Raw genomic sequence first — 16,394 nt, forward strand, 5'->3', positions numbered from 1 at the left:
GATGACTGTTGTACATGAAACCTTTCAATGAGTTCTAGCACCTTCCTCTATTTTAAAAATAACTCAAAATATTGAGAAGCTTTGAGGTCAAGCAGAAACCAGTTCTTTTCTGACCATAACTTTTAAAAATCTATTTTGTTCTATAGATTAAACTTGCTTCACAATATGAGCACACTTTATTAGCAAAGAAATGAACACTAATGTTGGGTTTCAGCTCAGGCAGTCCCATCAAGCCCAGCAGCAATTTAAGTTGCAACCACAGCCTAGATCTAAGGAGTCTCTCTCATCTATCTCTTCCATCTGGGTGGAGTAATCACCTGTCTCCTGGAAAAACCAGATTACACCCTGCCTTTCCGAATTGGATCAACACCTGCTGATTGGGTGCAGAATTTCAGACAAACAGGCTGCCAAGCTTGTTACAGGCACCTCAGATACTGAGGCTCCAGATCAGCCAGCATGCCTTGGGTTTTTTTTCCTTTTCAGCATAGTACAGACGTATCCTCCAATGACTTCCACTCACAGCCACCTCAGATAAGTACACTCCAAACTTGTGTGTTGAAAGTGAAGGTAAAGCCATGAAGTGTTGAAATGAAATAAAAGACCGTGGCATCTCCAAGGGGCAGTTGCTTAGCAGTGTGTATGACTGTAAATAAATACAGTGTAAGCAGCTCCAGGAGGTCACACGTGTCTCACTGTGGGAAGCTGGAAATTTCTGTGGGGATATTAAACTGCTTTGACACCACAGAGAGATGCTGAAACAGAGAAACCCTGAGTGATAGAAGCTTAAAATTCCCACTCAGTAAAAATTTGGCACCCAAGTAAAATTGCTGAAACGTGAATTTGTTGAATGGTTTTGGTGTCTTTTTAATCTTTTTGTTGGTTGGATTTTTTTCTCTGTCCATATATACATTTATGGTGCATGTATAGTAACCTGAAGTTTTTGGAAAATGCTAATCTGAAAGGAATTAGCTAAGGGAATAAGAGATTAGTAGATCATTTAACACAACAGAGATACCACTAGTAAAAGAAGAATAAACAGAAAAACAAAGAAAATAATAGCATATTATTTCCTAGATTATTTTAAGAACTTTCCCTTTAGTTCTCTGAGTTACTATAAAATAAAAAACTCAAATATTTTAACTTTTGTGCAGCAGGGAGAAATTTAGTAGACCTACTTTTGGTAGATGTAAGCAAGAGAATTACAGAAAAAATTAGTTGTGGCCTAAATTAATAGTTATATAGTGACCACGTCTTGAGTATAGAGGAACTGAGATATGTGATCTTTCAGAGCAGACCTATCCATAATTTTAAAATTAACTTTTATTAAAAGAATAAATAATAACAAAGAAAATAGACACAATGTGGAGCAAATTTAGGGAGGAAAAAAAGGGACTGGCACCAAAGAAAAGATTTTTCTTTAACTTCACGAGCTTCAGACTGAAGCCCTGAAACAAAGCAGGGACTAAACATATCTATCATTTCTACCAGTCATCCAGTTAATGTGTTTTTCTGGAAAAAAATGTATGAAGAATAAATTTACTCTGTCTATCTTGGGGTGCAGTAAATCAAAACATGGAATTACCCAACAACATTTGAAATAGCAATAGCTGGAAACTCAGCCATAAATAATCCTCAGACTTTGCCAAGGCCAAATGAGGGCTCATGAGGAACACATATTGATAGAAAATTAAATCCCATAATTTTGGGAAGATTTTTTTTTCCTTCATTTCTCCTCTTCTTCCCCTTTTCTAATTTGGACTTTGTATTTCAAACAACAAAGAAAACATTTCTGCAAGACTGCATTAAATGTGCTGAATATTAAATTTCCTTCAGAAGCAAATTTCTATAGTCACACCTATAAAAGAAAAATGGGCCCAAAATTGGAAAATTAGCTTTCTCCTTGATCTGTATCAATTTGTTCCCCATACTGAAAGACTTAAATGACTTCCCATGATACATAAATGGGTAAAATATGAAAATATGAACAACTGCCAACTTAATTCTTCTTCTGTATAAGGATGCAAGTTATTACCTTACAGTAACTGATTTTCCTTGGTCAGTTCATAGAAAGAAATATATGCAAATGCCTAAATGAACACAAGCTGTAGGATCAACATCTGAAATATGCCATAAATAAGTCTTTATGCTGGTGTCTTGTGGGGGTCCATCCAAGAGCTGGAACTGGCAAACAAGAGGTTTCTGGGGGAGGCTGTTTTGAGAGTTCCACAGGATTTGAAAGATGCCAATGCCCTTTACTCCTTTTTTACCAAGCCCAGTTCACCTCTGAGTGAAGTGGTTGTAGGTTTTGAGAGGTTTTTTCCCCCATGTCTTTCTCTTTTGTTTGTTGTCTATGCACAGCAGTTTTCCAAAGCATCAGCATTACAGCTGTTCACTGCTTACAAAGGTCTCACTCTCTCATCTCCCAAATGGTAAGGAATGCTTTGGTAGGAAATTGTGTCCACATTAAACAACATGGATAAGAAGAAGGGGTGAGCAGCCCTCGAGCTGAAAAACCCAGCACACTAAAACTGGGACAGTTGATAGAGTAAGAAGGAATATGCTCTGGCTCTATTTATCTTACACATGTCACAAAAACCACTTTTCTTCTTGCAGTAGGTCATGCTGAGAAAACTCTGTCCCCAAACTCATTTGAGATCTGCTGTTTTGGATCTTTACTCATTTTCCCCTTCTTCCCAGGAGACATTCACCTTTCTCTTTTCCCCAGGCTGGATGGGCATCCTGGGTCTTTAGGCTCTGCTAAAGAATTTTACTGCTGTGCTGGAGACAGGAAACCAGAAAGGAAAAAGGGATGGCAATAAAGGTTGGTGGTAGAAAAGCTGGAAGTTTGGCTGTAGATGTCCTCCAAAGAAAGGACCCTGACAGAAAGGAATGAACTTGTATTTGGCACACCCAAAGGGCCAGAGGTAATTTGACTGGAAAAGCTGTGCCTGTCAGATGTATTTAGAAACATGCTTTCTAGATCCAGCCAACATTGTATATTTAATTTTCAGATTCCTTCTTCAGATCTTTGTTTACAATAACAGATGAAAATAATTACTTTTACTTTCTGCCTCTATGTTCTTCTTTTTTTCCCTAAGGCAATAACAGTAATAAAATGAGTTAAAGGAACTCATGTTCAATTATTGCCAAGGATGCTTTTTCCAAAGTATCACCAGATATGGCTGTGGAACACTTGTTGAGTCATTTTTACTTTCTGGGTTCTTTTGTTTTTTCTTTCTTTCTAAATTAAATCATTGCATACTGATGGATCCATAAGCCTACAGATCAATCCTTTGCCTTCCTATATTTTAGGGAGGGGATAGAAAACTTTAAAGAAAGTATAAACTAAGATTGCAAATGAACATTTTTGTTTTAAATATTACTGCAACAAATGGTGAATTAAATTACAGTCATGTGATTCTACTTGCATGAACAATAAATTGAATAATTAAGTGCTAGCCACACTTGAATGCAAAGAAGCATGCACAGAATATGGCTATGTCATAAAATATGTGTGAAGAGCCTTGCTGCTTTGTCACTGAAAGTATGTTTCTGATCTAAACTGATTCCAAATCACTGTCAAGAGAACTATTAAGTATAAGAAAGTTAAGCATAGCTGGAATCAGGTGAGAGATAATAACTAGGTAAAATTTAATTGCAATTAAATAGCCCAGGTAGATGCCTATCTCCTATAAATTATAATAGAGTCAGTGCTTACCCACATGTGAATGTGCTGGTACACTTCAGCTGTGTACACAAAAGTATGACTCTTTCTGGACCTCTATGGAGTAACTGTGTTTGAGACAGAGCAGATGTACAAACCTGCTGGTACCAAGTAAAAGTACTTGGTACTCTTTGTATCTGTTTATTGATCAATATCCATTTCTCACCAGAAACACCCAGGGAGAAGCTGATATTTTACAGTGTGCAAAGTGTGTGTCTGCCATCGTGCAGCTTGTCCTATGTGACTTTGTTAAAGCACCTCCTGAAATTTTATACATGTCAAGGGCAGAAGGGACTGTTTCAACAATTTAATTTGACCTGGAATCTTTAAAAGTGGCTAAATAAATTGGATAGTCAAATCACACTTGAAAATAACATCCTAAGGTGCCCTTCAGGAACACATTTTTTAACCTTTCAGGTCATAGAAACCCATTGTACCCTTTGATAGGAATTTCTGATTAATTAGGTACTTTGTGAACTACTGCTACAGTGCAAATCTAATGCAGAGATGTATTAAAATAAACAGCAAAATCAGACAAAATTTTCAAAGCAATGGCAAATGAACAGTTTAAGGACTAAATGAGGTTTCCCGTCAGGAATTTAGCTTGCCCTGTGCCTACCTGCAAAACTAACTAAAGTTTCTGATAACTTTTGAAAACCAGCAAGCTTTGCTTTGCTGGTTTATGTTATCCCAGAAATGTCAGAATGGAATGGCAGCCACTTTTTTTTTTCCTTTTTTTCCTATTAGTTACCTGCTATTTATCCCACATTTAATGCAGAGGTTGCCACATGTATTTGTAGGGGCTCAGGTGACTGTTGTATTTTTAAATTAAATATTGAGACTCACCAGTGAGGAATAGAACTAGCATCATGACTGTTCTGCAAGTTTAGTAGAAAAACTGAGAATTACTCTGTAGAGACCTTGTATTCTTTGATCATTACCATGATCTGGCCATGGTAATCATGAGAAATATTCACAGGATTAACAGAAATCAGAATAGATCAAATAAGGCACTGAAGTCCAGAATAGAAAGAAATCCTCACAGAATTGCTCATTTAGTTGAATTATGTAAGCAAATATCCTATTTATTATTTATAGCCTTTAATTTTTCATGAAGAATGTTGCTTTGGCTTGTGATACTCCGTACTGAGGAAATGGAAATATATTGTAATAGTAAGTAGTTACATGGTCAGTAATTATGATTTTATTGGAAAAAAAATCTATATTTTGAGGGAAAGCTTAGCAGTTGACCTTCTTCAGAGAAGTCTTGCTCTAAGCAAGTTTTGCATAGCTGGGGGGGAAGTCTTTCAACTCTTCTCATCTTACTCATATGGAAAAAAACCCAAAGCACACTTCGAAAGTTTTATCTACCTAAACAGTGAGTAAAGCTTAAGTAATTAGCATATACTAAGCTCTTTAAAAGCAGAAATTAAAAGTCCTGTTTAAGTGACACAGGGGTAGCAGGAGAGCAGGAATAGGCCCCACTGGCTGCTCTCCTCAAATCCCGCGTGGACCATCCTGAGCCTGAACCTGCTGTGCTGAGACGGGCATGACTGACAGCACCAGCACAAGGAATCCCTCTGAAGGAGTGAAAACAAGGCTGAATTGCCTCTTACAATTATGAGAGGAAATCTCAGAGGTCATAGCTGGGGTTAGCAGTGGGGCAGTGCTGGTGCTGCAGCTGCTGCAGCGCACCTGGCCCATTAGTGGGGGCTTGCGTTTTCAGCACCGACTCACCCTGGAGATCAATAATTAAATGGAGGGGTTTTTAAAAAAAAATACCTCAATGCAGAAGTATAGACTGTCATGCAGAAAGTTTTGAGCTGTTACAAGTGAGGAGTATATAATGTCTTAGCAGTGGTACATGCTGAAAGCAGTATTATAACAAGACTGGTTTATATGTCACTTTATTTGTCCTCTTTTTCTTCTGTTCCCTCTAACAAGAGTCTGTTGGCCTTTATATTTCACACTCCCAAGGTACTGACAATGGCTTTAAGGAATAAATAAGGGAGGAATAAATTTTTTAAAATTATCTGCAGTTACATCAATTATGTTGCTTGTAATGCACTGTTTTATGGCAAAGTAGCTGTAAATATTTAAAGGCAATATTCTGATCACATCACGATATGTATTCCCTCTTTCTAGTCACCTATGTGTTTATTTTATTTCTCACCTACTGCTGTAGAGAATTCTAAAATTAGAAAAAAATAAAAGAAAAAAACCACAACCAAAACAAACAAAAAACCTCACCCCAAACAACTTTACAGGACCTACTGCCAGGGTCACACACTGCACTCAGAGTGGTGTGGGCTTCACCTACTCATGATCAGCAGGTGTAGCTGTTCTAGTATCACTGCAAGCAAAAGAATCAAGGTAAATAAAAGTTATAGTATAAATATATAGTATAAGCTTTGAAGTTCACCCCAGTCAGATGGGAACCTGAACCTCCCAGCTTACTCCAGAATGTCTCTACAATTTTAAAGAACTAAGCTGAATTAGAATCAGCTTAGTGAAATGAATGAAGCCTACTCTTTCATACTACAGTGAATTTCTAAAAATAATTATTAAAAAATAAGAATATACTTTCATGCTAGGTACTGAATCTCTTATTAGTTTTCTAGGTTTTTATGACAGTAATGAAAGAAATCTACTTAATGTAATATCACAATACTTCACATGAGATGAAGAAGGAAGGTTAATTTGCTCATTTATTTAACACTAGCCCCTTTTTTTAACCTTGAATATCAGATAGTCTAGGCTTCACCTTGCAAAGTACTCCTGAAAATTATTTGTGGACGTGAGCATGAATTACTTTAAATGCATTATTTCTATGTAATGAGATAGCCTAGGTATCTGGCATTTCAGCTGTCCCATCACATATTTAGCTTAGCCCATATTTGCTACTTTTTACCCAATCTACCTCTACTGTTCCCAGATGGCATTTTTTGAAGACAACTGTCCTCTATGGCCTAGGTAAAGACTGATGAGACTATTTTTATTATGACCTAGGAAATTATTCAAATGGAGCTCTCTAGAGGCATATGGTTGGCATTATGAATATTTTACAGAATCATCTCTGAAAATCAGGCCAATAGCATGCACACATGGGGCCAAGTTCCACTCTCACTTATACCTTGGCAACCACGATGATTTCCCATTTGGCTTTGCTATGCAAGTATTTGTTTGGCTTATTGCATGCATGTATTTTTTATCTGTTTTTCCCCTTCTTCAGCCCTATTTCCCACACTGTTCCTATAAAGAAGACAGTCACTGTCAGTGTGGAATGATTGCTATTTGGGGGCTGCTGGCTGTGTCTCTCTTACCTCATAAATACAGGGAATACAATGTGCCCAGGAATGAGGGAAAATGTTCAGAAAATGCCTGGTGTAGCAGTGTCTTTCCTGAGGCACCAAAACTGATGCAGAATGTTTACACCACTTTGACCTCAATATTGTTATGAACTCCATGCAGGAAAGGGCTCTGGGGAACCCACTGGCTCCAGAGAGATGCTACAGAGAAAGCACTTCATGGAACTCCCTTGAGGACTGGGACCTGGAGCAGGGCAAAAATGGGTCAAAGCATTATGTACCTTCTCATCAGGAGATGAGTATGCAAGGGTTAACATTTCTTATTCTGATTCCTTCCTGATTTTTTTCCTTTGGTATACAAAATCTATTTCATCCGCATGATTTCAATTTATAAATTTAAATCCTTGGTAATGAAGACAAAATTTCTGTATAAGAGGAATGAGAAAACTCAAGAGTGAAGTTACGATCAGACGTGTGCCCTTACAGAGTAGAAAAAAATACCTTAAGAATTAACACAGTAGGACATAATAAAATATTTACAATGTTTTATAAAAGGAAAAAAATGCTAGAAAGATTTGTACTTACCACAATATCTTTTCCAGCCCACTTGCACTCATCCCTTCGGGAATGTGATACAGGCCAAACAATCTAAAGACACAAAACAAAAATCACATTGTGTTATTTCATGCTTCAGCATTCACAAATTGCAGGCCAAATGCTTAGAGACTCCCTTTATCCAGTTTATCTTCCCCCATTCTTTTTCTTATTTCCTTTTCTTTCTTAAAATTTGACAACCAAGAAATGAAATATTGGGAACAAAATCAGGACTAATAGCTGTCACAGTAAAAACAGTCTTGAAGTCTGCATAGTGAATTTCAGATGTGAATCTCCAGTCCCAATTATAAGAGGGTTGACTCTCCATTGAGTGAGTGTCCTTTTAATCTTTTAAATCTTAGGTAATGGAAATATGGAAATACAATCTCAAATTAGAGTCCCAGCATCAGAAATGAGGTGTTTGCTTCTTCAGTGTATCTAATAGTTCACCCTTTTGCTAGTTCAGTTAATTAAATAATAAAAAAGGATCCATGGTATTTGACGAGTATCACACCATCAAAATGGAAATGTTTATGCTGTTCCTATAGAGCCACCCTAACACAACTAATCCTAAATCTAGGTTTTCTGTAGTGTTTGCTTAGCAGAAAATGGATCTCACCTCATACAGAGAAAATCCAGAGACCCTCACAGTCAATTATTCATGTTTCTTTGAAAAGCTTTTAGGAATTACATATAGAATAAAACATGATCTTCCCATAAAATGCCAGGCTATTCATTTGGGAGCCTCAGATAATGCAATATGAATGGCCTTAAGTCTGGATTACAGTCTTGGTGTTCAATATCGTTTGTTAATAGAAAGCAAAAGGCAAAATAATAATAAAATATAAAAAGATGGAATGTGGATGACTGAGGGGGTCAAAGGAGATGTTGTAGATGATATTTGAAAACACAGTTTGCACCATTTTTTAAATTCAAAATTTTCTTAATGAAAACCAAACAGCAATCGGACATCGTAAGTCTATAAAATAAAGCTGAAAATTTTATGAGCACATTCTCTCTCAGAGGATTCCCACTACTTCCTGTTGCTATTCTCAGCTTAAAATGTGCAGATATGTGAAAATTTAAATTTACTAGGTTGAAAAACATTAACCAAACTTCTCAGATATCCCAAAAGGACCAGTTCAAGTTTAATTCAAGTTTTGGGCAAAAATCTCAGTATTTTTCAAACTGGTGTATTTCAAGCCAGATGTTCTTTTTCCTTAGTTTCACAGTAAAATCTTTTCCCCTAATTTGGTTTAAAAGATAGCTAAGTAAAACTGGTTTTAGTACATTGAAAAATTTGGCTTTCTGAGTTTTGATGTTGCCATTAGCATTTAGACAGAAACCTGAAGAGTTTGCTTAGATGGTAGAACAACAACCAGTAAAGTTTGAGCTCAAGTGCAGCACTGGCTGCATTGCAATTTTGATTGAAGTTTCTTACATGACTCTCCTGTCAATAATAAACAAATCCCCAAACTCTTAAAGCCTTTTGCCTATTCTTAAATCTAGACTAAATTCTCCAAGTCTATTGCTAACACACATTTCCACATTACTGGCACTAATTCTTTATCTAATATTTTAATATTTGTATATAAAGTCAAATAGTGTTCGAAAAGTATCTGAATATGGAAGTATGTAAAATACAATCACTCCCATTCTACAGAGCTGCTTTCTGCAATGGAAACACCTTCTTTCCTTTAATTATTCCAGATGTTTTGCACATTAAGCTATTGATACCTCAGAGAATTCAAATAAATAGCTAGTTTCCTTTATAGCTGCTCTAAAGAGAATAGAAAAGAAAATACTCAGTTTTCCTTTTATCCTCTTATCCTTAGAGAATACAAATGAATAGCCTGTCTTCCCTCTGAACAGAAAACACAAGGTATTTATTGCTATCATCTTAGGAAGCTAATAGTCAAACGGCCAAAAGGTCAGGAACACTAAGAAAAAAAAATAATCCCTGGGTATTGGAGCAATATATCTCTCATAAAAGGGTACTCTCTGGGTTTTAAAATGTGCCATCAAAGTACTTAATATAGCAAATGAAACTTCCATCCCAGTGTTTGCCTTCTTGGTATTTTGTCTTAATAAAATAAAGGAAAACTTAATTATTTATTTGGATTCCAAGAGAAAAATGACACTAAACTGCTTGTCAGCTTTTAGTTACTCACCAACTTTTACTGGAAAATTACAATCTCATCAAGAACAGCAATATTTTATGGACTTGTTTCTCTATTATTAACACTAGAACTGTTTTGGTTCAAAAGCAGCAGAGCAGAGTGCCTACAAGTGCTGGGTTAAAGAAGAAAAATCAACACTTGGAGTCCCAAGTAGCTTCTTTTATCTGCAGACAAATACAGAGCAGTAAGGCCTTTCTGGTTAAACTGTCATAACATATGCTTGGCTTTTTTAGCAGTTGCCATGAAAATATGTCTTGTTTGGGGAATAGCTGGATTATTCACTTATCATTTACTTCTCTTTTGTAGTCTAAAAAAAAAAAATTGTAGATTACATAGTCAAAGGTCACAGGCTCGTTATAAATTTCTTTTCATAGAGTCAGCAAATATTTTTGTCGTAACAGAATTCCTGACATCCAAACTTACTCCATAATTCCAACAGTGCACAACACAGTCTGAGTAATAACGAGTCTTTAACATCCAAAGTACATATTTACATTGTACAGAACATGAATGAACGTACCTTTTGATATTCCTTGATGTTAACCAGGTTGAAAGAAAATATGTGATCCTTTGCTCCAACATACAGCCGACCACGTTCTTCATCCAAGAGGAAAGTATGGTAACTGGAGCTGTTAGCTAGTCCATTGAAATTTATTATATTGTTGGATTCCAACATTTCTGTAAGATAAAGGTAATACTTTTGTTGTTAATATGGTCAGAGGAAATAGAGACTTGTATTTTGCCCTGTACAGATACCATTTTAGGAATTTGTGCTTATGGTGTAGAAACAAGTGAATGCTGGGCCCCTGAATGTTTTTATTTCAAGCACCCAAACTGCTTGTGAGATTCAGCTCCACAAAGAAGTCAAAACAACAGTGAAATCAATTAAAAATCTGTATGAGTGTTTAGGTGGCAAAATTCTATCCATGTAGCTCATCAATTGTCAGTCAAACTTCAATCAATGAGATTTGCAAGGATGAACTTGGGGATACCTGGCTGATAACCACATCTAAACACAAAATCTATTTCCAGCAGAAAAAAACTATTTCATAAAGATCTGTAAGTTATGAGAAAAGGGATAAGAATGAATAGCTGATGACATATAATAACATGTAGCACTTCTTCTTAAATGTATTATATTCTGAGCTTTCTTACACAGGCAGCATGTTGTTCCCTTGCTTGGAACAAGAACTTAACTAGAGAAATTAACCTTGCTTCTTTTTTAACCCAAGGGTAATTTTCTAGTTCTGATATTCCTCACAGAGATTTGCATTTATCATGGACAGGAATTTTTAAAGTACAAGGATCCACAGAATCATCTTAGCTATTCAAACATTAACAAAGTCTCATGCATTTTTCTGAAAAATATTTTTACCGTAAATTAATACAGACCATGAAAGTATAAATATTCATGAGAATGCACTTTCTCCATGCCTATGTATATTCACACCAGCACCAAAATCAAACCATCTCCATCATTTAAAGGCATGTCTCCACCACTAAGTCATCAATAAAAAAGTTTCCTAGTGATGACAAATCCTACAAGGTTCAAGCCCTGAGCTTGTGAATTATGAAGGCAAACATCCATCTGTAGGAGCAGAAGCAGTTCCACTGATGGAGCCATGAAGAAAGATGAGAAAGGGAGTGAATACATCAGCATGCAAGGGCTGATGGCCAGAGGGCGTGGCCTGAGCATCAGGTATGCAATGTCTGCATCAATTCTGCCACGTGTGCAAGCCAAGGATGTATGTAACTCCTCTCAGATCACATGCCAAATGCCTGAATGTCTAGGATTCACCTAACAGTGCAGCCACCTTCTATGGCTTTTCAGTCTTCAGTAAGACTTCTCCCATTTTTCATCATTATTCTGACTGAGAAGTGAGTGTAAAATAGCATATCATATACGGATAGAAATCAAGGAGAAAAACAAAAAGTGCTGTTTGTGCTGTTAAGCAAAAGTTTCTGCCTAATTCTCAACTCATTTTTTTTGTTCTTAACTCATTCTTTTGTATTAACAAGGAAGATGGACCTATGTAATAGTGATACTTATGATTTTACAGGATTTCACACCTGCAGCTTTGTAGCTCTGCAGATGTTAAACCTACTTTTGATGTTTTCTTATACCAGGTGGATTTTGAAGCAGCTTGAAACTCTGCAGAAACATTAGTAGGCAACATACTGAAGAAAGACAAACACTGTTAGTTGCATACCATTTGGGATAGATTTTAGCATCAGTATTCTTTGTATTTATGTGGAAAAACCCTCACTACCAAAAACAGTTAATTCATGTAGCAGCTTAACAAAGCATCAGAGCAGACACCTTATTTTGTTCCTTGTTTTACACTTTTTGTCACTAAATATAACTATACATTTATATTACTAACTTATACTGCTCAAGACTGAAGCTCACTTTTTAAAATTATTTTTCTTTTAAATGTAACAATCAAATTACCTCAAGCAGTCTTGTCAAAATAATTCCTATGGCTTCCTGCCAAGTTCTAGAATTTGACTCTATTGTCCTCCAGTTCACTTATTTGCATTTTGTAAGAGACTTTACTAATTCTTTTTACTCTGTAATGACTGATTCAGATGTTGAATGTCGACTCACTGAATAGTGAGTGATGCAGATGATTGATTGCTTAACTTGTCTTAAAACTCTCTCTTGGCTAGAAATGCTCTGCTGTCACCTGTATCTGATCATTTTTCTCATAATACAGCTGTCAAAAACCTCTGTAATTTTTTCATCTTTGTTGGTTTGAACTCGTATAGGTATGATTCTGCCCTTTGTGACTGCAGCGTAAAGACAAGTGTCTGCTGAAGTTGATGTTACACAAAGGTAAAACTGATAAAAATTAAAATGAGATCAGTTAGGCACACAGCTACTTGGCTTAAAAGAAGCCTGATATGATTTTTCTAATGCAGAGTTCTAAATATTCACATCTATAAATGGTGATTGACATTTTCTTTTCTAATATTAATGAAAAATGTGAGATCAGAGCATTGAAGTCTAAGGTTTATTATGGCCAAGAGTAAATTACATCATCATCTTCACTGTTCATAAGTCTCCACAGTAAAACTTAAAAGGACCAGGTGTGGCTGTGCAGGGAAATATATATAGGGTTTTTTTTCCTTTTAATTTTCTGTGAAATTCAGAGCATGCAACCTAAAGACTGTTGAGTTTTTTATGAACATGCAATTTAAAGTCAAACTAAAAGATAAATTTCATTGCCTTCTCTATGAATGGAATATTTCTTCCAGGTTTTAATTCAGTATGTGTCATATTGTCACATTACTTTTTCAGATGACAACTGGATTTCCAGGGTCTGTTGCCCAAAAGATTAGGCCTAGACATTCTCCAAGCAGTGTATTTTAAATCATGTGACATCAGGTTTCTCTCTGTCAGGAATCAGGTAGAGAATATAGGCTGAGGAGAAAAATGTCATTTGTGTGTTGATGACTCTCAGTCACTACTAATTTAGGTAGATTTGAGCTACATCACAAGTAGGAGGTGAAATCCTAAATATTTTTGCAGTTCTTCTGCTGTTTATTCTAACATATATGTATTCATCCAGTGATGAATGTGGCCTTACAGGCCATTATGGAACAGGGTGCTGAAGAGCAAAGCAATGGCACAATCAATACAAATTAAGTATTCCACTTCCTCAAATTCATTAAAGTGTTTACTATCCAGTGTCTTCAGTATCCAATGAGTGACTATTGCTGAGAGAAAGCAAAGACAGGGCTCAATCCCAGAAGGGCACTGGCATCCATCAGTTCTACTAAGAGTCGATCACTCATGCTGGCAAGGTTTGTGGATGATCAGTGATAACATAAACCAGGATTTACAACAAAGATTGCACTGTAATGACAAGAGGATGCATTCAATCAGTCAATGAAATTAATACTGTCTACTAGCATAGCCTAAATATTTTCCCTTTTCATCCTTATTATTAAATGTTGGCCGAGCCATGACCTATGCAGACAGGCAATGGTTGCCTGGTCTTAAAGATTTTTTTCTTTTTTTTTACTTCCCCTATGATCTATGCAGTTATTTTTATTGCGAAGATGTAAAATTACTCCACCATTTTTTTTCAGTAATTTCCCAGAGAATTTCTTCAGTAATTGCCTGAGATAATTTTCTCATTTCCTTTTGACACATCCTCAGCTGTAGTCATGTCTGTAGCTTTGAACAGCAATGAATGAGCCCTATAGAGCTAACCACTGCACACTGCAACTATGAAATGCTGTATGAGGTAGATTTAAAGTGGGTGGTGGTATTTTGAAGGTAAAAGAGATGTCATTGCTTTTGCTATTGGTGCTTCATTCCAACATTCATTAAGTGTTGCAGGTGATCCAAACTAACAGTTTCAAATGCACCATATCTTAAAAAATAATCATATTATAATTAATGTGATGATCACTGAAACCAGATGGAGGTTGAATTTCTCAGGGTTTGTGGGCTAGATGCCCCTAATAACCACTTCGACTAGCTTTAATTAACATTCCTGACTTACTTGCTCCATGTTAGTCTCCTTTCTCTGCCAGTGTCCAAGCTTGAAGTATTTGACCTTTTTCAATGTGCTTTTCTGTAGACTCTGCATGGCCTTCTATTAACTGATGTGTCTGTTGATCCAGTCTGACTTGTGTCAGAACATTCACTTTGCCAGATAGAGTTGGCAAATTTACAGAAGAAAACCAGTCCCTAACTCTTGCTTTCGTTTTAATACGTGCTTATTTAATTTGCTAATGGAATTGTAACTTAATAGTGTATATATACACACAGAGGGCCAAATTCCTGCTATGAAATCCATGGAGATATGCATGTGCAAGGAATGTAGATTTGGTTTATTTTTATCACACTTCTTTATTTAAGAAGAAGCCAGAAAACCACAGCTATAGCTGAGATGAAAACAGTCATGCAGATGCTGAAGTTTGCTTTATCCATGGTTGGTATTCCACTGTAAATCTTGTTTTATGTCTGTGTTCCCTCAGCAGAGTTTGTCAGGAGGAGAACATAACAAAAGAAAACCATCTTATTTTTCACTTATCTACTAGCAGGTAAACTATCTTTAATCTTTTTAGCGAGAGGGAGTTTGTCTGTGTAACAACTTAGAAAATTTGTGGGCTTTGGCCTACATCCCTTGTTATAGACCTCACAATGACACACACCAAGACTGTTTTTGTTGATAAGGGTGAAAAGGGCACATCAATTTCTGCAAAAACCAGAGGAAAGGTTTCCTAGTTCCCTCAGCAGGGCTCAGATCTGGCCCTGTCCTATTCCTGGTGACTGTGCAGGGCGTGCTGCTCGTCACACCACGTTCCCCAAGCCAAGGAGTGGGCTGCTGCTTGCACAAAACTCTCCTGCATTCCTCTGCCAGCAGCGATAAGATCTTGCTGTAGGTCTCCCAGCAGTTGATAAAAGATGAGTCAATGCCATTATGCCATCCAAAGGGATTTTGCTGAACTGTGAGCAGTACCTCCCACAACGTCATGCTGGAACATTTCCTTCTTCCCTCGCCAGGCTCTACTTTGGCTACAGAGGATCAGGTGGCCGCATGTCTGCACATGCATTTCTTGCTTACACTGATGCATATTGTGCCTGTTCTGTATATCAGCATGTGTATCTTTTTCCAAATAATCCCAGGTGTAAATTAGTCATTGCTCTTTGAGTAATTGTTTGCTAAATTCTTAGATACATGCAAGGAAAGGAGTGGGTATTTTAACTTCCAGCCTCTCCTGTAGCTTCCCCATTTCATTGCTATGAGTGCAGATGGTGACTTCTGCCCCAGTCAAACAGTCATGGAAAAGGCAGGGACTGGCAGGAAATCAAGAGAGCTTCCTGCAAGGCATAAGCCAGCAGAGCTGTGTGGCAAAACCAGCAATATAAGCATGGAAAAGGCACCGTACTTGTTGGGATTCCTGTCCCCACCCAGGTGTGACAATGGCCTTGTCACGCAGTGAGATACCTCAGTGGAGTATTTCCATGTAGAATGGAATTCACTAATCTGAAATCAGGTGAGTTCGACCCCATGCCAGGTCTAATGCTTAGTAAAATGGCCAACTCCTTTCCCCCCACCCAGGGTTTAACTACTTTTTACCACAATTATTTTCTTACATTGACACCTCAGACATCACTGGGACCTTAGGATCCTGCCCTTACTGAGGAGAATGGTTCAGTCATCCACCCTAACTAAAAATAACTTGCTAACAGTCTGTAGTACAATTCAGACTTCTACAAAACATAAAAAGGAAAATTAATTAATCCTTTGTCTTTTTAGCATTTCACCTGAGGGGGGTGGAAATTATTGCAGAAACATTTGTTTTGTTACATCTTTTAGTTTAATGTCAGATTATATAGCTTTCAGTTATATTCAAACTGTTCCAATATTTCCAAACTATTTTTACCAGTAAGTCTTTGATTTCACATTAGGAGCAGAAGAATAAAGAGACATACAAATTATCAACACTCTCCCTTCCAAAAAAAAACCAAAAAACCACAACTTATGCTTTCAGATAATTTTAGAATTATGCTGCTTGGAAATACCAGAAAGTGTTCAGTTTTATCTCAAATGAAACAAAAAACAGGCT

At 36.8% G+C, this 16,394-nt stretch overlaps 1 protein-coding gene across 1 annotated transcript in view; it reads right to left on the reverse strand.

The window, feature by feature from the left end:
• The window catches only part of SEMA3A (semaphorin 3A), a 163,370-nt gene that overhangs the window by 105,336 nt on the left and 41,640 nt on the right, over window positions 1-16,394 (reverse strand). Inside the window, exons 2-3 of the mRNA XM_056481990.1 lie at window positions 10,327-10,484; window positions 7,618-7,680 (exon numbers count right to left, since the gene is read on the reverse strand). Of these exons, the coding sequence (XP_056337965.1) occupies window positions 7,618-7,680; window positions 10,327-10,484 (221 nt within the window). The remainder of the gene's footprint in view (window positions 1-7,617; window positions 7,681-10,326; window positions 10,485-16,394) is intronic.

The sequence above is a fragment of the Oenanthe melanoleuca genome, chromosome 1A, assembly GCF_029582105.1.
Source record: "Oenanthe melanoleuca isolate GR-GAL-2019-014 chromosome 1A, OMel1.0, whole genome shotgun sequence".
In the NCBI taxonomy this organism is placed as follows: Eukaryota; Metazoa; Chordata; class Aves; order Passeriformes; family Muscicapidae; genus Oenanthe; species Oenanthe melanoleuca.